The sequence below is a fragment of the Triplophysa dalaica genome, chromosome 21 (assembly GCF_015846415.1).
Source record: "Triplophysa dalaica isolate WHDGS20190420 chromosome 21, ASM1584641v1, whole genome shotgun sequence".
NCBI lineage: Eukaryota > Metazoa > Chordata > Actinopteri > Cypriniformes > Nemacheilidae > Triplophysa > Triplophysa dalaica.
Window position 1 is genome coordinate 9,981,997 of NC_079562.1, and position 26,693 is coordinate 10,008,689.

Below are 26,693 nucleotides of genomic sequence, written 5' to 3' on the forward strand. Positions count from 1 at the left end.
GACAGACACAATATAGATGGTTCAGGCTGCACAACACCATGTCTGGTTTGAGAAGTGTAAACAATGGCTTGGAATGAATCGATAATCAAATACTTGGGATTCATGTTATGTATATTATATTAATAGCATTCTCTTCTTGATTGATACAGCCGTAGAGCAAAAACTGAAAAGACCATTCCAGATTTTAATTTATTTAGCCTTTCTATATGTATTGTGGTCATTCCAGTCCAGTGTCTGTTAAATTTTAACCAAATCAAACCTTAGGCCTGACAAAGTCATACAACAGGAGTGTGAAAGACTGACAGCACGACAAATGAAAACTGTGATGAAAATCAGGTTATCACATACAAAAATACTATTTGAACTTTTCCTAAAAACATGTACTGCTGTATTGCTCAAAATTGAATATGAAATAGTTTTCTTTGAGGTATTTTATATATGAAAAAATACAAAGCATTTTAATGTTATTTTGACCTGCTTCTCCAGTTTTCATTTTCTGCAAATAAATGCACATAGTAACAATATTTTTATCTTGAATTTTGGGAGAAATATTGTTATTAACTCACAGAAGGAAAGATACGTTTAATTTTACCCGAACACATTCTTATAAATTGTACATTCAGAAAAACAGAAAATATTTTGAAATGTCCCTTCCTTTTTTCCGCAGCTGTATATTGACTTGACATTTCACAAGGTTTATTACGATTTTTCCTCTGAAAAAAGCTAAATTCAGCAGAACGTAGTAAATGTGATGGTATAATCTACCATTGAACAACTAGGTTTCATAGCGATTAAAGGAAGCGAGGGGCAAATTCACTACGAGGTTGTAGCAGTTTTTTACCGTGTTTCCTCCAAACACTTTCAAATTAATGTGAATTACACTATGAAATTGCATACAGACCTACATTTATATTGGGTTTGCATAGATGCATGAGTGAATCGAATTCTGAAACAACACGTATGTCGTGTGCAAACAAACAACGTTAGCATTGGCCGAAATCCTCCATTTAAAACCATCTATGTTTTCTCTCTCCACTCTCCCTTTCTCTCTCTCTTTATTCTCCTCCTCATACTCCTTAATTAGGCAACAGATTGACAGCTGGATTACTGGGCCAGTTTGTAATCCTTTAATTTCTCCATTTAATATAATCACTCCCTGAATGGAGGAATGCTTCTGCTTTCTCTGACCGTTGCCAATCCAGTCCAAATGAAACAAACACTGCAAGTAACCCCAAAGACACACAAGCAACAAACTGTCAGATCTGAAGAGAGTCTGTGTGCCCAAGTGTTTCTTTGTCTGAGAAAAAAAGCCTCTTTATGTCATTTAAATTCATAAGACGTAATCCCCCCCAACTCCTCGTGCATTTCTGTTCATCTGGCTGTATTTACCTCACCTCGGGAGCCTTGAATTTATATAAATAAACAGACTAAATTCATGTCCGACAGTCCCTGACCACAGCTTGTTCTCTCTCTGCTCAACAGAATATCTTTAAGACAGCCTCAGGACTTAAAGTGTAGCTGTCTGCAAACCTCAAAAAAGGGAGCGGGAGAGAGAGAGAGCAGATGAGGATAAACTAAAGCTGAACCTTATGAATACAATTAACATTCCTCACTTCCGTTTTCTTGTTCATACCCCCAAGCCACTCCCAGATCTACACCGAGAGAAATTGCTACCCCTCCTCTTTGCTATTTTCTTCAATATAAACTACGCTTAGATTAGGTGCCAAATCTCGAGACACTGTGGGCTGCATCATGTTCGCTTACCCCATGGCGTTTTTAGTATTTGCTTCTTAAAATAAACTTACCCATGTCAAAGGAAGAAGTAATTAAAACAGAACCTAAGGGCATGTTAGGGATTTAAAAATACAGGCAGGTCAGCGTCATGGAACGTTAGAGTAGTCTACTGAGACCAGTCATACATATGTATACACAAAGATAGCCAAAGAGACAGAAAGAGATATACACCAGTACATCTATTAAGAGATGTTAAAGGCCCAATTTTTTGGAGGATCTACTGACAGAAATGCAATATAATGCAATATAATGTACATATCTATGTCTTCAGAGGTGTATAAAGACCTTACGTGATGAAGCATTGTGTTTTTATTAACTTAGAATGAACTATTTCTATCTATATACACCGCGGTTCCTGTTGCATGTAATTGCCTGTGTTGTTTCTACAGCATCCCTAAACAGACAAACTGCTCTACAGAGTGCATTTCTTAAATACGTTATTTCGTTCGATACACAAGCTAAAAATGACGACATCTTTATTCTGTGTCAGCCTCCGTAGAGCTTTGAAAGGGAGGGGTGGAGTTAGCCATTGGTTGTAATTCCCGACTTTACCACTAGATGCCGCTAAATTGACCTTTAAGACATCACTTCAGTGTTTCTGAAATTACTATTTATAGGGATGTGTATAAGTAAAATGATCATTCTGTGAAGTAGTGACAACATTTATCTTATATTTCAAATGGAAATGTGTTTTATTTGTAATGTACGGCAAGGTTTTTTTTGTATATTAGCGTATTTTAGCATCAGTTTAAAAATTAGCATATGATGGAATAAGCTTGATTTTTCCCAACTTTCATGCATCTTTGCATTCTCTTAGTCTCTCGCATTGCTGTTAGGTGACTAACAGTCATTTCTAAGCTTTGTTTCTGTTAAAATTCAACAAACATGGGAATGGAAATGGACACACCTTGAAATGCTGATTTAAAGGCAAAACTGAAGTTATAATCTAGTACATATCATGTCTGTATATATGCATATATATATAAAATATATCAGTACACGTGACAAATGTCTAGCTTCTGAGTCTGGTTGTCCTTGCACACATCACGTGTCATACAGTTCGAAATAGTACATAATTAACTGCAATCACCTTATGAATGATGATGATAACAAATAAGCCAATGTCAACGTTTCTCTTTTCAAAAACAGTGCGCTCAAGGCCTTTCCACAGACTCGGAACTCATTCCCAGCACCTGAATCATAGGTTAATGACCTTAAGGCAGCAAAGCATCCCCACCTGAATGTGTTGGGTTTTAATATAACTCTAAGTGACGGGGCCAATGTAAATGAGAAATGCCTTCCTGAACGAGGTCTGGCTAATAGTATACACACAGCCAGCAGTGAAAAGTCTTCCTTTAGAAAGCAAAGGCAATCTGATTTATATTCAAATAGACATAGAACCATGGTTTCATAAGAAAACTTAATTAAGAACTGCTAGGTGAGTGTCGGAAAGATAATATAGAACGAGGGAGTGGGGAAGAGAGAGGATAATGCAGAGGAAGATAAAGATGGGTTGATCTGCACATATTTATTCTCTTAAGGAATGGTTGACTTATCGATGAATATAATATCCTGCCCACGTGTCTTTGTTTTACAGTTTAAAAATAAAATAAAAAACTAATTATCAATAAATAAAATTAGATTAGATTAAATTAAATTAAATTAAATTAAATAATTTTTATTTAATTTTATTATTATGGTAATACTTTACAGAAAGGATGTATATGTTACCATTATTTAATGCACAGTGAATGAACATAAACAATTATTATAAACAAATAATTATAAGACATAACTTTAGACTACTATAAAATGAAAACTATATTGCTCGTTGTTAGTTAATGCATTTACTATTGTTAACAAATACAACCTTATTGTAAAGTGTGTCAATTTTTTTACAAGCTTAAATACAAGCCTCACTCACTATGTCTTATGTGCAAATAACTAGATGGAAATGGGATGGAAATGTAGACCGGGTGAATAGCATGACTATGCACCAAATATCACTTTCGCGACTGAGAGAAAGCACGGATCTTGTTTTCGTCAGACATGTAAAGTGTTTAACATCCTAGAGCGATACAGAATAGATAAATAGGAATGTGAATTGCTGTTTATGTGCAAATCACTAAGCTGCTTATTGAAAATTCAAAAGCTGTAAGCTTTGTAAGCTGCCATTTTACAATAAATAACCACAAGTTACAAGTAAGCAGGAAGAATGAAAAATGTTTTAAGATGTACTAATGCACTGAAAGTAGAATTTTCAATACATTATTTATTGATAAAAGTAAAAAAAATTCTGTCGCTCAGTAGTTATTAGCACAACTGTGTGATGAATATTTTCACGCGTATTACCAGGGTAGAACGCTACTGTTTACAAAATACATTTTGACCACCCATTACCAGGGCATGTTGTCACACCATATGGGGCAAGTTGTCAAATTGGAACTTATGTGCTAAATTAACAAAATATATAGACACATTTTTAAATAATTGTTTTGTCAACCATTCTTTTAAACATTTAAACATTACATTTAAAAACATTTAAGCACCATACATGATCTAAAATACAGCACTTGTGGCTGCCCCATGTGACACCTCTATAACCCTTTAATACAGACTCCTGATGTGTGGTCACACAGTACTCGCAGGACATCAGTTATTTTCCAAGAGCTTCAGATCTTGCTTATCCAATCAGAACTGAGAGCCTGAACTATCCGTTTTATAATAAACTCTTAACCCTGTCCTGTTTGGGACTATGAGGACACACAAAAGGCTCGTGCAGTACCATCCTAATGAGAGTCGGTGAATGTCTGTATCCACGAGATGCACCACCGCACAGATAAAGTATGGAGAGCGATGTGTTTGCCGGATAATGAGGTAAACTTCAAGACACGACTGGAACGCTGAGGGAGAGCTCGGAAGTCCGTGCGCCTCTCCATCTCACAGGTACAGTCCTAGTTTTTTTTTTCTCCGTAAAACTGCTGTAAGACGCCTGTGCTGTTGTGATTTAATGGTCGTCCTTGTGGGACGGGCATATTTTGTAAAGTGAAAAAATACAGGGAGTGGGGACTGTTTATTATTGATGAAATAACAGAGTGGGCCTGCAGAACATCAAGGAAATCTAAGCAGGCACAAATCTGCCAGAGAAGTAAAATGACTCTGACTTTGCATAAGCAGTGGTAATTAAGATGACAAATGGACGTCTTTGAACCGACGGCCAACACCAACGACTTCCATTTCCCACCAGCACTGTGTCGGATATGAAAGGGATATGCGCTGAAGTTCACAGCTGGCGCTCTCTCGAACACATTCTGACAGCATCCATTCAGAGGCGAGTGCATCCGAAATCAGATTGTTCTGCAGTGTGTGAGCGTCTACCTGTCCTCCCTACATCTCCAACTCTGCCTTTGACTTCAAAGTGCCTGATCCTGCTCTTAGTCCAAGATGATGGTTTACACTACAATGTGCAATCAGTGGAATATCCGTTTTCATGGCTTATCTCTCCCAGCTGGGGTTTTGCTCTGAAAAGGGCCGACGTTCAAAGGCTCTGATGAGCTTCGCTGACAACATGCTGTCATGTTGTTGTCTATCACGTACATGAATCCTTATCCACTATGTAAATGTTTATATTGGGGTTCAAACCTCAACTTTTTGGTGCAGTTTTATTCACTTTTTTTAATTTACGTTATAAGGATTTGAGTAAAAAGTTAGGTCGTGTTTGGTGGTATATTTATCTTTTGCTTTAATGACAGCCTGCACTCGAGCACTGAACTCTGCTTGAGCAATACCAGATGATTCATGCTATCCCAGCATGATGTTCCCAAGAGCCTCTTGTGTGCTTTAATGGAAGGAAATGTAACCTAGCATGGTCACTCTAACAATTTTGAGTAATAAGTGACCTAAAATTGGGCAGAATCCCAATTCTTTTTAATATCATAACATTTCTTTGCAATTTCCAGTCTCCGAAACTAGAGCACGTATCTCAAAAAAATTATATTTACCCTCATGTCGATCGAAACTTGTATGCCTTTATTTCTTCTGTGCAAAACGGAAGAGAATATTTTGAGAAATGTCCCTGTTATGTGTCTGAACAATGGAAGTCAGTGAGTTTCTATTTTTTTTGGTAACCAACGTTCTTCAAAATATCTTCTTTTGTGTTCTACAGAACAAAGAAGATCATACAGGTTTGGAATGATATGAGTGTGAGTAAATTTTCATTTACGTGTGAACTATTCAGTTATTTGAATCCCACCGTACAGCTGCTAAATCCCTTTTCATCCACGAACATAACCGTACATTTCTGTCATATAAATACACCTATACATGTCAACACAGCAGGACAATGCGTTTATGCATTAGCTGATATGCCTATAAACATTTGCATAAACGCCAGAAGACATGACGTGTTGCAATAAAGCATAAAAACACCAGTAAAGTATCATTCTCCCTAGAGCAAAATCTCCTCCACCATCATCATCCTACGTCATTCAAACCATAACATTCGAGATGTGAAATTCAATCACGTAAAACACAAATGTCTACCTCACCTATATTACAGGTATTTAGATGCATACACTCCTGAGCCAGCTGAATATCTGACAACCCTTGCATTTATATTTTAGTCAGTCTAAATGATGAATCTTGTCACATTCTGAGTAAAGATGAATCAAATCTAGTGAGGTTCAGTGCCTGAAGGGACTCAAATTGTCTGTTTTTACTGTGTCAAGATATTAAAAATGTTGGATAGCTGAAATATTACTACTTTATTTGACTCGGTTCGAGAGGCATGATTTTAATAGGCTTGTTGCGATAAAAGTGGTCATACGCGTTAAAAGATGACAGGTATAAATGAATATCATGATAACTCTGCTATAATTAAAAGCCTCGCAAACACCTTCGTGCGTAAACAAAAAACAAGCGCAATGATCTGCTCGTGCAATTACAAACCATCAGCAAATTTATGCCAAGCGGCCATGAGACCCGCAGACAGCGTGCAAATAATCTGATCGCTTTGACCATGAAAGAGTAGTCATATCTAATTCAGCTTGGATGGCCGAGCTTTGAGACCAATCCTAAACAGTACCTAGAGAAATGAGATGAATCACTCACTTTCACCCCAATGCACCCCAGCCATATTAAATAGTTATGGAGACAACTCGAGCGGAACTTTAAACTCTCGATTTCTCTCGCAGAGTAAATTCTCTGGCCGACACTCACTCCTGAGAATTCAAAGCGGTATTAATATTTTCGATGCGTCTGTGCGATGTTTACAATTACTGGATGTCTGTTAAATTGACACTAGACTTTCTCAACTTGACTGTAGCGACCGAGCGCGCAAGCTCGCCCATTACTCTCCCCTATGACGGTTCTGGGTTACGGAAGGCTGTTATCATTAACATCCCTGAGAGTCGACCCCACTCCCCGATTACTACGGTTCCCCAGAACACATCACCCTTCCTCCAGGCTAGTGACTGGACATTAATCACTCTCCATAAGGGCTTATACTGCTGCATAGCGATATACACCCAAGTGCCAAGTTGTGCTGGGGTAAGCATGTTTTGAATGAAGAGTGCAGTATTGGATATTGAAGTAAAGGTGGCTGGCTGGGTTGCGTCGGATATTGTGGGCCTAAGCTCAGGAGCGAAACGTGAATATCTAAATCCGCAGGTAAACAAAATGATTAGTAGAACACACATGCAAATACTTGCTCACAGTGTAACAAGTACATATCCGTCATGTCAATGCCTCACAACGTACCTTTAAAGTCCCCCTGTGGTCAATTATTTTATCACTTAAAACTAATCTTTGACAATCACCACTTAAACATTAAACCTTTTTGTTTGTTTTTTGTTTATGTATGCCTTAGAATAGCTTGAATGTAAATGTACACTTCAGCTTCATTAAGTATACAAAGATACACAAATGTGCAAATTAGCCCCGACTCTACTCAGAGTCGACAGTTCCAGACGCTGCTAAAACTGAAAGTGAAACTGAGAACTGACATAAAAGTCACATTGTAGCCCGAATTTATGCACCTTATTTGCATATTTATGTCTCAAACTGCCGATCCATGGGGTCATATGAGTCGATGTGATTGGTTGCAGTTTTATGATGTCATAAAGTGGAGCAGTTATTCTTTGGTAAACTGCATTTTTATGGGGAAAATACTAAGCAATGGTTTAAAATGATAAATTTGCACATGGTTTGTCTTAAAGCACATTGAAAACACCCCATAAACATACAAACGACATTAAAAACTTTCAAACTTAAAACTTTAACGAATCGAAGGGCTGAATTCAAAGCAAACAGTCAATGCCATTGGCTTTTCTAAAAGAAACATTTCCAACAAAAAATTGTTAAACAAAAATGTCAAAAAATCGTCTTCCAATTCGGTTTAATCTGTAAAAAAAATCTGAAATGACTGTGATGTCGGAATTTTGACAGATACATGCCAAATCAGTGGAAAAGTTTCATCTTCCACAGAGACGTACACAAAGCCCCGCCGCTGACAAGATATCTGCATTCAAACTCCTCAACATAACCGCATTGATGTGAATAAAACCATTGATTACACAGATAACAGTTATACTCAATCAAAGTTTGAATGTGCTGGAAATAAAACAAGCAATTGATCGAATCAATGTGCCATTTGCTTCTTTGATTTGTTTCTGCAAGTCCCCGACATCTTTTCTCCAACCATAACAGCAAAAACAAATTCCAGAGATAAAGCATATCCCCACGTAACACGCGCACACACATACAACGCCGATGAAATGCGACAGAATAAAAGCACGGCTGAAATCTTGTTGAAAAGAAGTGGGAAAGAAAAGAGGAACTGTACCGCAGGCGGACAGAAAGGAGCTGAAAAAAGAAAAGCGCTTAAAGCATTTTCAAAGAGGCAAACACTCAGCGGGAGTCGAACAGAAGATTTAAATGAAGCTCCTGTAGCCAGTCGTGCCACTGAACTATCCATTAAATGTAGATTATGGGTGTTCTGGATATCAGGGCTCCAGACTAACTTTTTTCACCAGGAGCACAGTGGCCCCCAACAGAAAATTTTAGGGGCACAACCAGAAAATTTAGGGGCACATACCGTAAATCAACATGCTAACCAAATCTACTAATTTCCACTGTATTACTAATAAATACTTTAATAATAGATGCAGAAATTACAATGTTCTGTTTCAAATTCAGTGTCACATTTTATTCTGCACTTTTGAAGATGCAACAACAAGGTAAACTGACAGCACCATCGCTGTCATGACAGTACATATAGTAAACAAAATACCATACATTCAGAATAAAAAAAGTGCGTAGTAACAAAGTGCTTAGTAACCTTTCGGTCATTTCACAGTTACAATGTGACTTTTTTTCGCCACACCAACCTCTGACTCTGCATCATCATCCGATGGTGACACTGTAGACTCTGGCACTGGTACACTAGCCGCAGGTCGGATGAACGAATCAATAGTTCGCTTGCTCATAGCTCAGACACACGCACATATGTGACCCTGGACGACAAAACCAGTCTTATGGGTAAATTTTTCAAAATTGAGATTTATACACCACATGAAAGCTGACTAAATACACTTTCTATTGGTATATAGTTTGTTATGATAGGACACTATTTGGCCGAGATATAACCATTTAACATTCTGGAATCTGAGAGTGGAAAAAATCAAAATATTGAGAAAATCGCCTATAAAGTTTTCCAGAAGTAGTCCTTAGCAACGCATATTACTAATGATGGGAAATAAATGAAACTTACACCATTGATTTACCACAGCTTAAACTGTATACACACACAATTTCATAAAAATAATTCTCCAGGAACATATAAAATTTTACACTTGAGCTGGCCACGAGTCATCATTAACAGAGGCAGATCTACATGCTAAGATGATGTTTTGTTTACATTTTGTCAGAGCAAAATTGGCATAACTTTGACATAAACAACTCATGAAAACCACTACTTTGTAAAGAAGGTATTTAAGAACGTATGTGACTGACTGACCTGAACTTTGAAAAATGTTCCCACTTAAGCGGGTTGAATTCTGAGTCCGCAGTGAACACTTTGTATTCCTTCATGGCATGGAGTCGAAGCGATCTAAACATTGATTGAATTCGTCGTCTTCCGGGGCATCCCCTTATGTCAAGCCGGTCTCTTGACATTCTGTATTATCTTCCCAATGATTTGCGAAACAATCATTTACTAGGTTCGTTAAATTATTGCTGTCATTAGCGTTTAGATTGAGCAAACGCGCTTCCATCAGAATCCATGTTTTGAAGCGCGATCATGACGGATTGTGTACGCTGCGCACGTGAGACGCTATAGCAGGCCGTTGCTAAGAGGAAACAGGTTTGTTTTAACACTCTCTATTGGCTTACCCTTGTAATGACATAGAAGAGAGTAGATTAACTTGAAAGCGGAATCTCTTAACTTTACATATATAGCAAACTTGAATGGGTAGTTTTCATAGAGCGGACAGCAGCGAGTTAAGTTTGTAGGCATGTTTCTGAGTATTTTTTGTTCGCGATATTAAGGGATCGACTCACAAAAATAAAGTTTTGACATATTTAGGGTAGGAAATTTACAAAATATCTTCATGGAACATGATCTTTACTTAATATACTAACGATTTTTGACATAAAATAAAAATTGATCATTTTGACCCTAACAATGTATTTTCGTCTTTTGTCAGAAATATACCCGTGCGACTTACGACTGGTCTTGTTGTCCAGGGTCACATATCAGGTTGTGATGATATTTGTCTCCGTTTCCTTCCCACAGATGTTTACGCGCGCTCGATTATCTCTAGGCCCCTCCCCCTCCACGCATTTTAGCCACTTACAGTGGCCATTTCCTATTCTTCTCACACGCATTGGCCGCCTCACAGACAGGCATCACTCAATGAAACGCGAGTGTGTGCTCGCGTCTCATGAGTATGTTTGCGAGTGTGTGTGTGTGCGTGTGCGAGTGCGAGTGTGTGTGTGTGTTTGCGTGCGTGTGCGCTCGCGTCTCATTGATTATTTCATTGCTCATTTCATTGATCATTGACGTGCCCCTTCCACGTTTAATGTATAAAAAAATACGGAGGGTGGGGGAGGCAAATTTACTGGTAGCAAATGTGCGACTGGATGTAAAATTCAGTCGCACACTCTCAAATTTTGGTCGCAAAATGCGACCATTTGGTCGCAGTCTGGAGCCCTGGATATATCTTTTTTTATTTACGTTTTTAATCATTCTGCCAAGGGTTTTCTGAAAATACAGCTGAATAATACGCACTGGCTTTGGGCGTTTTATTAACTCAGCCGTGTGCCAACTGTAGCTCTCTGTGCAACGGTTTGGAACGTGCACACGTTTATGACACCCACCTAGAAGACAGGAAGCATTGTTTCGGAACGGCGTGGATGTATTTCTTTAAATTTATCACCTGGTGCTTCAGAGAGCTTGAAAATTGCATTCGAAGAGAATTGTGTGTTTTATATGACTGGTAATTGCATTACTGGTCATGTGTGTTCTATCAACATTTTGCACATTGGCATATTTAAGACACTGGTGCTTTTTTGTGAAAGCTCATTTTGTGCTTGTTATTCTACACGGTGCTGGATGAAACTGGTTTAACTAACACTGTTTTTTGAGCACTCGTACTGTAGGTAGTGATGACATAAAAGCATTCAGACAGGATAAATGGGAACCTGAAGAAAATTTGACCACATCAGCTCATGTAGTCACGTTTCCCACTTGGTCGTTTGTCTCCCGTTACTTGTGAATTGTTGTGCAGTCTCATATAATTATCAACAAATAATTATTTCAATGCTATTACTGCACATATAGCCTACACACAACAAAAGAGCGAATGAGGAAATGATGCACAAATATTTACATTCAAACGGAAACCTGTTGCAAACGCTCCTGTAAGGATAACCACTCACATGAACATATGCTATAAATGTGCAGCTGAATACTGCAAGCTCTTACCTTTGTGAATGTTCTGGCCTTGCAGCACACCCCTGGGGACAAACACAGTGTAGAAGCTCTGGGAGAAACCTGGTCGGCATGGAGCGATGGTCTGAGCGTTTCCGTGACTCCCCTGAGAAAGACAGACATTATTGGCTTTGAGGACGCAGGAGAGGGGAAGTGGTTAAGCAAATTGATTTGTGACCACAGGGTTGTGGTTCTTATTCAAGGTTATCGAAACCAATATAAATACCTGACGGAGGCAAACTCTCAGAGCACGGACGCAAAGATTTTAATGGTGACTAGACCAGGGCAGCGTGCGAATAGGCAGTGCTGAGCTTCAATGCAAAATGATCAATCAAAATCAAAAGCAGCACATCTTTGATTTAATTCTCATTCTTCCGTTATGATGGTGGGCATATTCAGATAAGTGAAAAAAATGAAAGGGCTTTTCTGAAAATTTAATAAGAGCTAAATGAGCCTTTTTGATGATTAATATAAATCAAGGCAGAAACGGGAATAAGGAAGACGGAAGTACAGGGAAAGATGGGTGAGCTGGAGTTCTGCCATGCAAATCAGTAGAGAAATTGTGCCCATTACAGTGGCATCTATTTTAGGATAGTGACCTAGTGTGTGTGTGTGTGTGTGTGTGTGTGTGTGTGTGTGTGTGTGTGCATCAATGTAGAGTGCTCACCATGGAGATTTAGCATAATTAGATGGTGGGTCATATTCAGGTAGCCCAAGATCAGCATGGTGGGTTTTTCTACAACATTTCTGGGTTCAAGCTCAAGTCTCGTAGTTTTTAATGTAAAAGAGAGGTTGCCTTAAGGACTCTCTCTCTCTCTCTCTCTCTCTCTCTCTCTCACAAACACACACTCTTTCTTTTCGTCTTTTATTCTATCCCCTACGTTGGCACAGGAGCAAAGATGACAACGAACCCCAAAAATCAAGACAACAAAAGAACTGCCACACTGAGCTCTTTCATAAATGCACAGAGGAACAGTCTGTCAAAGCATCCCTACAGATCACATTAGTCAGAGAGCTGCGATACGGCTACTTTCTGAAGCTCCGCTGCCTCTGCCCACCATGTGAATACAGCTTTATTGCTGCGTCTCAGCCCCGGTCCAATACGGATTGTATTCTGAATGAGTCATCAAACAAAATGTCAATATCTGCCACATCCAACAACAATATGTGCGATGAGTGTTCATTCTTGAACTTGCATTCCCAAGACTTAATTTCCCTGTAGGTGTCACCCTATGTGTGTTGCACTTAATTCTAGGATGTGAAGTGCTTCATGAATCCAAAAGGTAACTCATCATAAACTCATCCTCCTTCAGGTGGTCTCGTTAACAATAGGATAATTCATATTCTATGGCATTAATATCAATGCTAATATAATGCCACATTTAAATGTTCACGTATGCTTTCATTAAGGAGTGAACGGCTGTATTACTCGCAGACGCACCACAGGCATCGCCGCATCCACTGCAATGTGTGTTAAAAGTGCAGCTGCAAGCGGGGAGCGCGGCACTGCAGCTTACTGAGAGATAGACGACCAGTGTTTCAAATAAACTGACGATAAACTGTTTCATTCTCTCACAGATGACAACAAAACGACAGAAGTTACACAAGTGTCAGGACGCATTTGCCGAGCCCCCCAAAGACAAATTCAACGCTCAATGCGCCACTATATTCTTTAAAAGTAATCGCGTAAAAACGCACAGATAAAAGTGTAGTACTCCCATACAGCCGCAGTAACGTCTCATCCCCGCGTTTCTCGTTTGAAGCGGCATCGCTTCCGAAATGTTTGCAAATAAAACATTTATTCTTACCAAAGATGCGCTCACAACTAAGGCACACGCCACAACAACCGCGAAGCCTGTTTTCATTTTTGCCATCACGCGCGGAGCAGATGAGGCAGATGTTGGTTATAATTCCTGTGAGATGTGCTTTGGGTAGCAGGGATCTGGAGAATGGGAGAGATTATTGTCCCGGTTGGTCCTGCGCTACTGCAGGTGGATATAGGCGCTGTTCAGCTCAGCACCACGGCGCTCCGCTTACTAAACTCCTCCTACCGCAGCGTACTGCTTAAAGACACACAGTGAGGCGCATTATAGCACGCTTGATAGTTGTAACCTAACCAGGTGCTATTATGTATACCAGACGCTATTGTGTCTGCTCTACGTGTCTGTTGTAATACGGTCTGCAACGGAAATTGTATATGTAGTATATTCTTCACTGGCAGCCAAAGTGCGTTTTGGCCAAAGTGCAATGGTAGTAGTTTTCTCTAAAACAGGTGTCCTATTATAAGGACAAAACTGTGGAAAGTTTTAATTAATAGTCACTTTCATTACAAACATTTCAGTTTCAGTGGTATGTGATAAAATAATATGTTACCTTAAGATGTTCCGTTTGTTAAAGGGGTACATTCAATCTTTTTAAAGGTAAAAGATTCTCCGAAAAATTCTTGAATAAATTACTCACAGCTCATCCTCTATCTCAGGTGTATATGCTTTCCTCAAAAATATTTTTTTATATATAAATAGGTCTTTACCTCATATAAATAGGCCTTAACCTTAACCTTTATGTCCATGTATAGGTTACTGTGCTTCCAAGCTCAACATATTTATTTTACTTCGGAAGACATTTAAAGAAACTGTTGACCCAAAAATGAAGATTCTTAATTCACTTACTCACCATCAAGTTGTTGCAAATTGAAAAAAAATCTTTGTTTTGTTGAAGACAGAAGAAGATATTTTGAAGAATGTAGGAAAGCGTACACAGTTCTGGGTGACTTAGTATGGAGTATGGAATTGTTCCTATTATGGTAGTCTACGGTGGCCAAGAACTGTTTGGTTTTAAGCATTCTACAAAATATCTTTATCTTTTGTGTTCATCAGACCAAAGAAATTCATAAAGAATTGGAACAAAGTAAATAATGACAGAATTTTTTATTATTGTCATTTAGAGTAATTCTGGATGTATGTGCTTTTAGGACCTTCAACAGGTTGGGACCGGACATAAAGTGATGGATATTTTATTTAAAGAAAGTCATAAACGTCTGGATTGGCAAGATGGTTAGTAAATACTTGACAGACAAAAAAATCACTAACCCTTTCTCTCAACAGGTAGTGGTTTTGTTGAAACCAGTAACTTTGTATTGGCACCTACTGTATTATTGCTCCTGTATGACATATCGCTTATTGCTCCCTAAACTCTTTGTAAGTCGCTTTGCATAAAAGCGTCTGCTAAATGACTAAATGTAAATATTAATTTTCATTTTTGGGTGAACTATTTATTGATTCATTTTTTTTAAACTTGAATACAACCAGGTTACTCAGTTGTCAGAACACCAAGCACATTTTATAGGTTCACTGAATCTGCAGGAAGGGCAAACTATTGTAACTAGTATTGTGGTGGCACCTGTTGTTATCAAGTATTTTTTGTAATGGTGCTTCTGGCCTAATATGCAATCTCTCAAAACAGTTGTTTCCTCATCTGAATATGGGGTGAGGTACATCGGCTTTAGGCAAAAAAATGTCTGTCTTAAAGGCTTCACATAGCCAAGTGCGTACTATATGGAATTCGGGAAGTTATTTCACACTTCACTTGTTTCTCTCCCTTTTGATCATCGCTGAGTCGACCGTGTTACCCGCTGTGATCCAATAAAAAAGACCTGCATTCCTTCTGACGTAACGGTTTTAAAACAGTGAGAAACAAATACAGTTCTCAGAGTTATTTATAATTTACTTCCGCAGAAACGGTCTTTTCGCCCCCAAATGAAGGTAATCGAAAGGCCGTCGTCCACATTTTAATGACGCTGACATTTTCCGGCTCATCTGAGTTGCTAGCCCGATTTCCATATCAGAAGGACGACGGCAGTCTGATCCAATCAAAGAAGACATGAGAGAAATGTGAGCGTGCTCTTTTATGCCAATTAGGGCAGACCGATTCGTTTACCTGACTTTTCAACATTTTTCTGTGCATACTAAATGCAGGCCTGGTTAAAAAAGCTATTTTGGTATAACTTTATTAATGTTAAAACTAAATAAGTCATGAACTGAGTATAGATCCACCAAATGTGAATTCCTGCTTTAAGCTCAATTCCTCATTTGTAGATTCAGTTCACTTTGTCCGAACTTTCGAAATTTCTAAACCCAAATTTCTCAATCCACTTTATATCAATGGGCCACTGAATATCAGAAAGGTCAGAAATTCCGAAAATATTTTCCCTTTTCTACGTTTGCGTTTGTGTTGCCATGTGGTGAATAATTGTGAGTTCAGTGAACTGCAGAGCTTAAAGGTCCTCCCGCAGGTTTTTAAAGGTGTGTGAAATTATTCTACTTGAGTACTGAACATTTGCCTAATAAAAACACCATCTGGGCACTTGAGTGTGAATTGGTTTAAGGCTGTGTTAAATTATTAAGCAAATCTCACGAAATGGGTCCCACTTAACGTTTTTTTTTTCCAGAAGACAAGAGTTATGGGACCACATTGTCGATTTCTTTGAATTCCTTGTCAGAATTCAAAAAGGCAGGCACAAGTTATTTTATTTAAATGACTTTTCCAAGGTCTCATTGACATATTTAAAGCGGTTTGACACTAAGCTTGCATCTGGCTCTCCCTCATCTGGCTGCTCCATTTTCACTTGTTTGACAGAGAAAGAGACAGACCAGACATTAATACCCATATTTAACATTCGGCAGCGTGGCTTTATCCAACCAGGCTTAGTCTACTTTTAGCACTGCGTTTAAATGTGATCAATGCAATCCAATTGATGAGAAACGTGTTATAAATTGAATGCCATTTTTATCGTAACCGAACTGACACGAGCATCACATCTCGGCTTGGCCAGTGAATCGGCTAGATATAAATAATCCATTATCACGCTTAATAATTCATGCTGTAGAACTTGTTGATGTCATCAGCATTAATGGTTTAAAGACACCTGTAGCACTCAAGCTACTCGAGTGATTCTAGTTCACATTGTCCAAGCACTTACGGTATTTAAATGTTTCAAATGCTTCACGCCGCAATTTGCGGTAATGTCTAATTTTAACGGTAAGTGTGCAGCGGCTCTCTCACTACGTCAAAATAACAATCCCTGCTGTACGGTACATCACACATTGATCCCTACTTCTATGAATAAAATTGACAATGTTTCAAAGACACAAGCAAAACAGAAGCGCTTTAATCTAATTTGCTTGAATGTGATGGAAATATTCACAGCATCAATCCAGAGAAGCTGTTTACTCCATCCTCTACTGGTAGAAGCATAAACAACTGAAAGGAGAGCAAACCGACGAGTGAAAAACTTTAATCTTTCCTTTAAGGTAAAAACATCCACTCAGAGATGAAAATAGCAGGCGTACACCTATTACCGCGAACGGAAACGGAGCATTATACGTGTAATGAAATAAAATAGATGTGAATTCAGCACAACATTTGAAGCCTCCGAGGCCGTCAAAGCAACCAGTCCATAACAGCAAACCTCTTCTGAAACATTAAGACACCGTGGAGGCAAATCCATCTACATGCATAACACACAAGGGATGGAGATATGAAAATCCTGAATGTATAAGCAATTTCATCCATGGATGAAACTTGGGGACCTCTTGACTCTTGGTGCTGAGTTACGGATAAATATTTGTGCGCGCACTACACAATCCACACAAATAACACGGTGGGAATGTGGCAATATTGCAGAGTAACATTGTTTGCTTTTTGTGTAGATCAAATCACAAAGGAAGAAAAAGTAAATAACGGCTGCGCAAAACGGCGTTTTCTGCACCAGACAAAAGTTGTCATCCAAGTAAATACATTTCATATCGCAGGAGACAAATGGTAGCAGTGCGCTGTCTGTTTCGTCGCATGACCTTTTGGCTGCAGTTTCGAAACACAATGATGGCTTGATGGGCATGCGGAGGGAGCGACATTGACAAATGACAGCAGATGTCATTTGTATTTTCATTCGAACCGTAACCCTGGAATACACTTTGCTTAATTAACCTCGCGGTGCCTGTTCCTCTTGGAGGGCTTCCTATTCACATCTTACCTTAGGGAAGAGGTGCAATCTGCTCCTGCAGAGCTTGCATTTCACACACAATTTACAGCAGCGTAGACGTCGCATTCCACAGCACTTGAATGAAACGTTTTCTATCAGTCAAAGGGGTCATTAAGTTAATGTTGGTGTTTGGCTATAAAAAATGCAATCTTTGGTTCTGACATTATCAGGGTTTCGTAAGCAGGCGCCTCTGGAATCATGCAAAAGTTTTTTTTTCTAAATCGTGAGATTAATCAACACTTTATGAATGTGTTAGTTTCTAAAGCTGGGACACAATTCTTCTCATAGCTTCATGTGGATTAATTAACATTCTGTTTTTATTATTAAGGGTGCTATACTGTAAGCTTTTCATGGAATGGCGTGCAAGAAATAACTGGCAGATAAAAGTGTAACAGGTGTCATGAAATATCACAATACCATACCAAACAGTATATGGTAAATACAATCTCTGCATATGTAGGCCAACCGTAAGTACCACATTGATCTGACCACATTATGTAACAGAAGAAAAATTATTTTAAGAGAAAGGCCGAGTAGAAATCCCATGTTACCACAATGTTTTTTTTCAGATGGTAAAAGGATAGTTCACCAAAAATGTATATTCTGTCAACATTTATTTACCCACATGAATTTCAAAATGACTTTTTCTTCAGTGGAACACAAAATAAGAAATTTTGAGAAATGTCACAGTTGTCCATACAATGGAAGTCAATGGGGTCCAGAATTTTTGGTTAACTACATTCTTCAAAATATATTATTTTGTGTTCATCAGATGAAACTCATGCAGGTTTGGAATAACATGAGGGAGAATAAATTATGAAAGAATTTTCATTTTTTAGGTGAACTATCTTTTTTGTTTTAGCTGATTTGACAATGGGCACATTTGCCAGATACTTTTGGACATGCATTTTTGTTAGTATGCGCATTCCCTGAAAACCAAATCTATGACATTAATGTTGCTTGTGCAATTCTATAATAGTTGAGCCTCAAGAACAGCAACCTGTAACTTGCATTAAAGTATACTGCACTCTTAAAAAATGGTGCTTCATGATAGAAGAACCTGTAACTCTGTTTCACAAAAGGTTATTTGTTGTGAAAAAATGTTCTTCGGATTATAAAATGGTCAGAAGGGGATGGTTCTTTAAAAAAACGTTGAATGAATGGTTCTTTGCGGAACCAAATACCGCGTCGCTCTAAAGAACATTTTAAGCACCTTTATAAGCACCTAGTGTTCTCAGTGTGTATGGCAAACTTACTTCCTGTGTAGGCAACATGTTGTCTTTGGTTACAAAAGTCTGTTGCTTTTTATTTATCTACATTATTCATCAGATTAACGCTGGGTTTATTTTATCCTAAGGTTTGTTTAGCGAATCGTCAATATATCTCTAAACACACAATCCAGCTGGCCCAGCAACTTTACCTACCGCTTAGAGAAATTGTTTTTTTCCCCACTTCACTATCATATCAGCACAATGCCTCGCCATCCCAAGCAATAATCTAAACAACAGTCTGGGCGAAAGACAGTTATTTTCCATTTTTTGCTCATGCTGAAAAATGTTTTGCTCATTTTGAGTAAAATGCTAATGCAGCATTCTGAAGTAATGCATGCTAAACCATTTTTGTTCTCATTTTAGGAGGTGGCGGGGGGAAAATTAATAATATATGGCATGTCGGGGGGGGTTCGGGGGGAGTGTTTTGCTGTTCAATAATGGCAAGCTCACAAGTTCTTGTGTTTCAACAAAAATGCAATAATGTGCAAAAGTGTTATGTGAATAATGCAGAGGCTGCATGCATAAATAGTACATTAGAACTGATTTAATTGTGCCATGGAGAAAGCCAGGTTTAGCATTGAACAAACAAATGCAGTAAAGTCAACTCTGTGACCGAGAGGGGTTTTGGTATTATATATGTTACAACCTTGTCTTATTTGTAAGTTCAACCACCTGCAAAATGCGAAACTTTGCACCTGATCTATCTTTGCATTGACTCTTTATACGGTAAGCACATGGCCTCCTTTAAAGTGCTCTTAAGAGCTTTGGGAAAAGTAGAGGGTGAGAAATGGAGTTTAATATGAGGACCTTAATCTGGACTCCACACCTGCACCATCAGAAAATAGGGGTTGGCAGAAACGAATTGAAGACCCAATCTACCTGAAGCCCTTGGCTAGCATTACACACCACCTTTGAAAGTGATATTTCGCTGTTATCGTGGAAACCTGCCCTGAGAACAAAACAGGCCTTGTTGAGAGTTTGGGAACTTTAGTCGGAGAACACTTTATCCTACAAAAAAAAAAACTGCACTACAGATAACCTGACATTTAAAGAGCCACTTTTCTATGTTGATGTTTTGTTATTTGAATTTGGTTATAATTCTCTTATTGAAATATTAATAAAATTGGAAATTTAAAGGGACAGTTCACCGAAAAATAAAAATGCTGTCATCATTTATTCACCCTCATGTCATTTCAAACCTGTATGACTTTCTTTCTTCTGCAAAACACAAGAGAGGATATTTTTATGACGTTGTCAACCAAACTACATCGGCCCCCATTGACTTCCATAGTATAGATATAAAAACACTGAGACATTCCTCAAAATATCTTTTCTTGTGTTCCACAGAAAAAATTATGGTTGTGAGTAAATGATGTCAAAATCTTACATTTTGGGTGAACCGTCCCTTTAAGGCCATACACATTTATATGTAGTGGGGACAGAAAGTCAATTGCTTTTGGAAACTTGACCTTTACCTGCAACTTTCAACTACCAACACACTCCGAATATGTGCTCCACATACCTATTTGCATTGCACCTGCCCTCTATATGTCCTTCTGGGTATAGATACGATATATTGACTGCGGAGCTCAGAAGATGTGGGTCCCTTCAGCTATTCCACTTTCAAAGTGCCAGCACAGCAGATGGGGGTAAGGAAGAGAAAGAGTCAGTCTAAGAGAAGCTTTAAAGAGAGAGGCCTAGGAGGGAGGAGGAAGCGCTCTCAGAATAGAGTACATAAAAATGAATGTGGGTCATTAAAACAGATCAGGGTATATTAATGGGCAGTAATTACATGGTGGTGGTGGATTTGGCTTTACGGTGGCAAAACCAATGCGGAGGGGAAGGAATCTGTGGTTTGAGGTATTGTGGCAGGGATGGAAACAAATAGTGGCTTTGTCATTATGAGTCTAAATGAGAAATAGTGTGTGAAAATGGAGGATTTGTCAATGGAAGCACTTGTTTACACACAACATATCTTTGCTTGATTGGTTTTCGATGATGCTTTTCACTTTCTATGAAAGAACAAAGATCCAGAATGAACTTTTTTAAAAGGGAAAATCATGTTCTAAACAAATAAACTTAAAATCCGTATTTAATGTAGATGATTTCTAACAACTTAAGTCAAACCCATTGATAAGTGATGTTTAAGGGATTGTTCACCCAACAATTAAAAGTCGGCCATCTTTTATTCACCCTCATGTTTTAAATATGTATAAAGTTCCTTGAACATCAAAAGATATTTAGAATAATGTAGGAAACTTTACTTCCATTGTAGTTTAGCTTCCTGCTTTGAAAGTAAATGGTGCCCCAGACGTGTTCGTTTACAAACATTCTTCCAAATATCTTCTGTTGTGTTCAAGGTAACATTAAAATAAATACAGGTTTGAAACAACTTGAGGGGAAGTAAATGATCACAGAATTTTAATTTTTGGTTGAAATACCTCTTGAACTTACTTAGGTTTATTGACAATATTGATCTATGCACGTTTTCCTCGTTTAGGTGACTTTAATTTCTTGTTTTTTAATTTAATTTCTTCATGAAAACATCATCTTTTTAAATTTACGTCTGGCTGTAATTCAATCGATTTTACCAGTCTAGTTTTTATTATAATTGGTACCCTAATTTAAAGCAAATCTAAATCATGACATAGAAGGTGAGTTATGTAATAGTAAATTTATTTTTTAACAATATTTACTGAACACAAACATTAATTTCAAAGCATCTTTTAATATAAATTAAAAAACATTCATACATTCCTCTCACATAGTTTGGTTTAATTCGTTTAAACCTTGGATCCTTTCACATATTCTACAGTTTAAAATACTTTGACACTTTGTTTATGTGTATAACCAATAGCTCCAAAAAACAAATCATGTTGTTTACCCAGAGGGGATGGTTTGGACTCACTTTAGCTCTCTGCGTGGGAAACAGGGCAAACACTGAGTCCTGGCACTTCAGTCGAGTATGTGTCCTGCTTGGCATCCAGGTGAAACTTGGCCAGGGACTCCTGCTCTCCAACAGAACCAAGTTTAGGCTGTGATGCTTTCCTAATATCTCTACCAATTCATATCTTCCAACATGGATCAAACTCTGCCAAACCACTTACTGTTGGATTTCTGTCAGTATTTCTGCGTGAGACAAGGAAATAAGTAAAAAACAGTTGTATTCTGAAGAAATTGCATTCTCTTTCAGTAGCACGCTGATTATTGTCTTAAATGGTTGAAACACAAAAAAATTATTGTGGAAGTTCAATTTGGGTGCAAAATCATAATGGTGTAAAGTTTGTCATTTCATTTCCAGTAACACTACACGACTACATGAGCTAACCTGTAACCGGAAAACAAATAAGCCATATGAAATAATAACATTTGTCTTTTCCTTTGACCTCTAAAATAAAAGCACCAACTCAAGTAAAGAGCACTGATTCTAATATTTATTTATTTTGATTATTTTAATTTACAGCAGTTTGTTTGGCTGATACATCTGATGAGACAAAAATAGAAGTGTTAATGACACTTGTGCTTTCATATGCACATATGCTCTCTACAGGTGCAGAACACGTAAACATATATTTTTGTTTCCTTTTTTGGTATAAGGTGTTAAGCTGTTTTTACAAAAAACAATAATTTATAAAAAATAATAATAGCCCTAACAAACTTTTATTTTAAAGTCTTCGTTTACGTTTAATAGGGTTAACAAAACAATATAAGTACTCCTGGCTAGAAACTGTTGCAATATGGGAAGATCATTTAGAATGAAAAGATCCACTTCAAATTTATAACAAAAGCCAGACTGACATGCGATAAGACTCGTATCCCAAGATGCATTATCAGCATTTTATTCATTAAGACGTGACTTGAAGTGCAATATGAATATTACTAAAAGGAAGTAAGTGTTATCTCATGTGGGTATCAGAAGAGCAAGACAAGATCCGCAAGTACACTCCTCAAGTACGCTTCATTTGCCTTCTCTCAAAAAAGAACTAATTCTTATCTCCTTCGGGCAGTGAACTTCTCTCACAGAAATGAATGACCTTATGTTCATTTGGAAGAGCGAGATGATTTACTTAACCTAAACATCGGATCTAATGAGCCGAATACACTTTCTCATGCAATCCATTATGAACAGTTCTTCAAATCCAAGACCGTTTTCATCTCTAAACAGATTTATTGGCCCTGGTATAGACTGAGGAAAGTTAAACAGTATTTGTGCAACATCGAGAATTTACAATGTGAATGTAATTTATGGGCAGAGCCATATTCACACACAGTTTCTATTCTTATTTCTTGTATAAAGGATCTGAGGAATTCTTGGACATGCAGCCTGCAAAGCGATGAAAACTGAATTTTTCCCATTTAGCATCACTTCAAGAAAGCATTGTATCAACGTTACATTTAATGTATACATTTAGACATATACTGCACTTTTATTCTGTTTATTCATATAAGCCATGCCAGTTTGTTCATATATTTTTCATGTACTCATATATCATTTTTTATATATTCATTTCAGTTCTTTACACATTGATTCCGCCTTATTGTTATGGAATATATGCTGTTGCTGTATTACTAAAACATTGCACAAAGGAGAATGGTGATGGTTCATTAATTTCGTCTGGTAGCAGCTAGTGCTTCTCCCTGTAATTGCCAGAGTGTCTGCATAATCTTCAGAAAGTTAACTGATAAGGAGTTGCTTCCTGCCACGGACACTGAATTCTTTGTTTCAATTGTGCTGTGAGGGAGATATTTTGAGATTATATGCTTTTTATATCCGACTGTGCTTCAGGTGGCTGTTATATTTCTTTGCTGGTAGCTCTCATAATGAAGACACTTTGCACCATCGCTCTGCAGTTTTATATTAAATAAAAGGAAATAAATTCTTATTCTGGAAATTTGAAAATAATAAAAAAAGCTTTTCTCATCTTATTTTTAATCTTGTAGCTATGTGTGATTGGTTGTTACTGAACATGTTTAGACATGCACATATTACTATTTAAGTATATGAAATATACACACTACAGGTGGTCCAAAGATCAGATAACATAATGAAAAGCGTCAATATTTCAGTCTTAGGCATTTGGACCCAACATTACTGTATTTATTTGGCTTTATAGTTGTGTACACTGTATGTATTTATAGGAGTCTCTCAATCTGCACAAGTATGTCTCTACATTTGTTCCTCTGTGTACAGGTGTTTTTTTTGTCTTTCTTTGTCACGTCCCTAAGGACTGAGAGCTGGCAGCGGAGGGCCGGTGAGAGCCAGAGCAAGTGCTCATTATTTAGTCCTCCAGAGGCCTGTCCACTGTTGCAACAACAGCATCTCTCCAGGCCCGCAGCAGCCTGACTGACCCTATGTCTGCTGTTTATGGAGACATCACTTCATTAGCACAGAGCTATGTTCAACAGACATGAGGGTGCACCATCTGCCTCTCAATCACGGCCAAGGTTAAATACGCTCGCCCTGCTTTAGGGTTGAGCTTGGGATATGTTGACCAAATATTTTTCATTGTAGTTTTTCCATAAAGACAGAAGTGTTATGTGAATTTCTCATTTGCATTTTAGGTGTCCTTTTGGAGCTTTTTTGAGCCTACACATGAAAACGCATATTGGAACTAAAATAGCGGTAACTCATGAATTGTTTGGAATACAGATTTACGGTTGGTCTCGTTTGAAATAAGAAAAGTAACTGAATATTGCAACAACAACAAAAACACACACACAAAAAAATTAAGGTATGTTGTTAGGTTTATTGTAAAAATAAATAAAATAAGTTTGTTTTTCTTTGATTAAAAAATACATTAAAAAATACGGGTCGCAAAAGGATAACAAAAAATCTAAGAACACTCTTTTTAAAAAAGAATCAATTACTCTACTTACAAATAATATTTTATAAAAAACACCAAAGAAATCTGTATTCTAGAGTCTTATACCTTTCCAATGATATATAGTTTGTCGTGATTCGATTAGAAGTTACATGCACAATATTGACGCAGACTTAGGTGTCCCGTATACGGAACGGGTGACAGTTAAAAGGCTACTGTGCAAATCAGTATTATCTTTACAATGATGTGCAGTAAACAAAATTGTGCAGTTCAGCACAATTACACAGCAAATGTCAGTTTGTCGTCATTTGACTTCTTACCAAGTACCTAAACAAGTTTGCAAGACTATGATAACATGCAATTTTTTGTTTCAAACAGAGAGGGTGATACAGACCCTTTCACAAAATTTAAATATTAGAGGCCCACAAATACTTTTTTTAATCAAGTATAGACACGGGAAAATTTAAAAGACCATTCCAAATTTTCATTTAATCAGATTGCTAGATGCATTGCGTCTATTCCAGTCCATTGTTTGTTGAATTTCAACAAAATCAATCATTAGGAGCAAGTCCGGATTATCCAATGGGCATTATGGGCACAGGCCAAAACATTTTACATAACAATGTTTCTGCTATATTCATTCTGCCATGCTCTTCTCTGGCCCATGCACGTGGAGGTGCGCAGGCAACTGAGTATAGAGAATGTGAAACTGACATCACGCCCTATGTTGCATGTTGACTTTCCGCCGCCATCTTAGGAGGATAACACTCTCCTGCTGTTATTGTTTTGATTTGTAGCGTTACTTGTTTTGTTTGATATATGGTGAAATCGAAAGTGAAAGAACCATGGGATTTTCCTGAACGAGTGTGTGTAATGCTATTGCAGTTTTTAACACAACAAGACCGACCTACCATAGTTATATTTCCTATTCGAACAAGAAAAGCAAAAAACTGCGTTGAACGCACTAGCAGCCATCCTCCTAAAATGGCGCAACATTCATCCGGCGTGACGTCGATTAACAAGCTCTATACAGAGAAACATTTTAAAGACTACAGCATAGGGTTTCAAAATTATAGTAGGCTATGGTATTCATATGCAAAATTATGCATTTTTGCACATTTGTTTAGACATAGAATGCACACTATCCATATATTAAGGCTACAAACAGTCTGGCCTTGGTGAATGTATTTTGAAAACAAACAAGCTGACTTTACACAGCTGAACCTTTTAGAAGTCACGATTTAGTTTCGCCTCTACAGTCGCTTCGCCTGTGTTGGGGGAAACAGAGTACTCCAGAGTGCTACAAAAGCACACAGGTTAGCCCGTAGCTAAGTGAGCTCGGTAATATGGCTAATTGTCTTACCTGCTCAAATGAGGGAGTCCATTAGCAAAGGCCGTGGCCTATCCCTGGAGCTCTGATTCAGCTAGGCAATTAAAAACAGCATTTTAAAAAGCGCTTTCTGCCAGAAATGTCGTCCCTAAACCAATACCGTGGAGAATAAAAAGATGGGAAAGTATAATTTCATCGTTACTAACAAGCAAAGCAACAGGAAATGGCACCTCAAAAGCTCATACTGTGGAAACATAGGTGCACTCACTCATAAACATTTTTCCCCGGCTAAGGACGTTTGTGGCAATTTGTTGAAAACGATACAACAAATTAGATTACACAATAATCGCCAGGCACTTTGTGACGACGATAATGATGAAGAATGACTCTTTGGAGTGGGATTGGGAAGAGCAAACACTACACTGTAAAAAATGATCTGATCAAAAAG

At 37.9% G+C, this 26,693-nt stretch overlaps 1 protein-coding gene across 2 annotated transcripts in view; it reads right to left on the reverse strand.

Moving 5' to 3' along the window:
• Positions 1–13,757, reverse strand: part of cdh4 (cadherin 4, type 1, R-cadherin (retinal)) — a 198,391-nt gene extending 184,634 nt beyond the window's left edge. For both annotated transcript variants that reach the window (XM_056735166.1, XM_056735164.1), the window contains exons 1-2: positions 13,591–13,757; positions 11,777–11,888 (exon numbers count right to left, since the gene is read on the reverse strand). In XM_056735166.1, coding sequence (XP_056591144.1) covers positions 11,777–11,888; positions 13,591–13,656 — 178 coding nt within the window. In that variant the 5' untranslated portion in view covers positions 13,657–13,757. The remainder of the gene's footprint in view (positions 1–11,776; positions 11,889–13,590) is intronic.
• Positions 13,758–26,693: the final 12,936 nt, after the last annotated feature.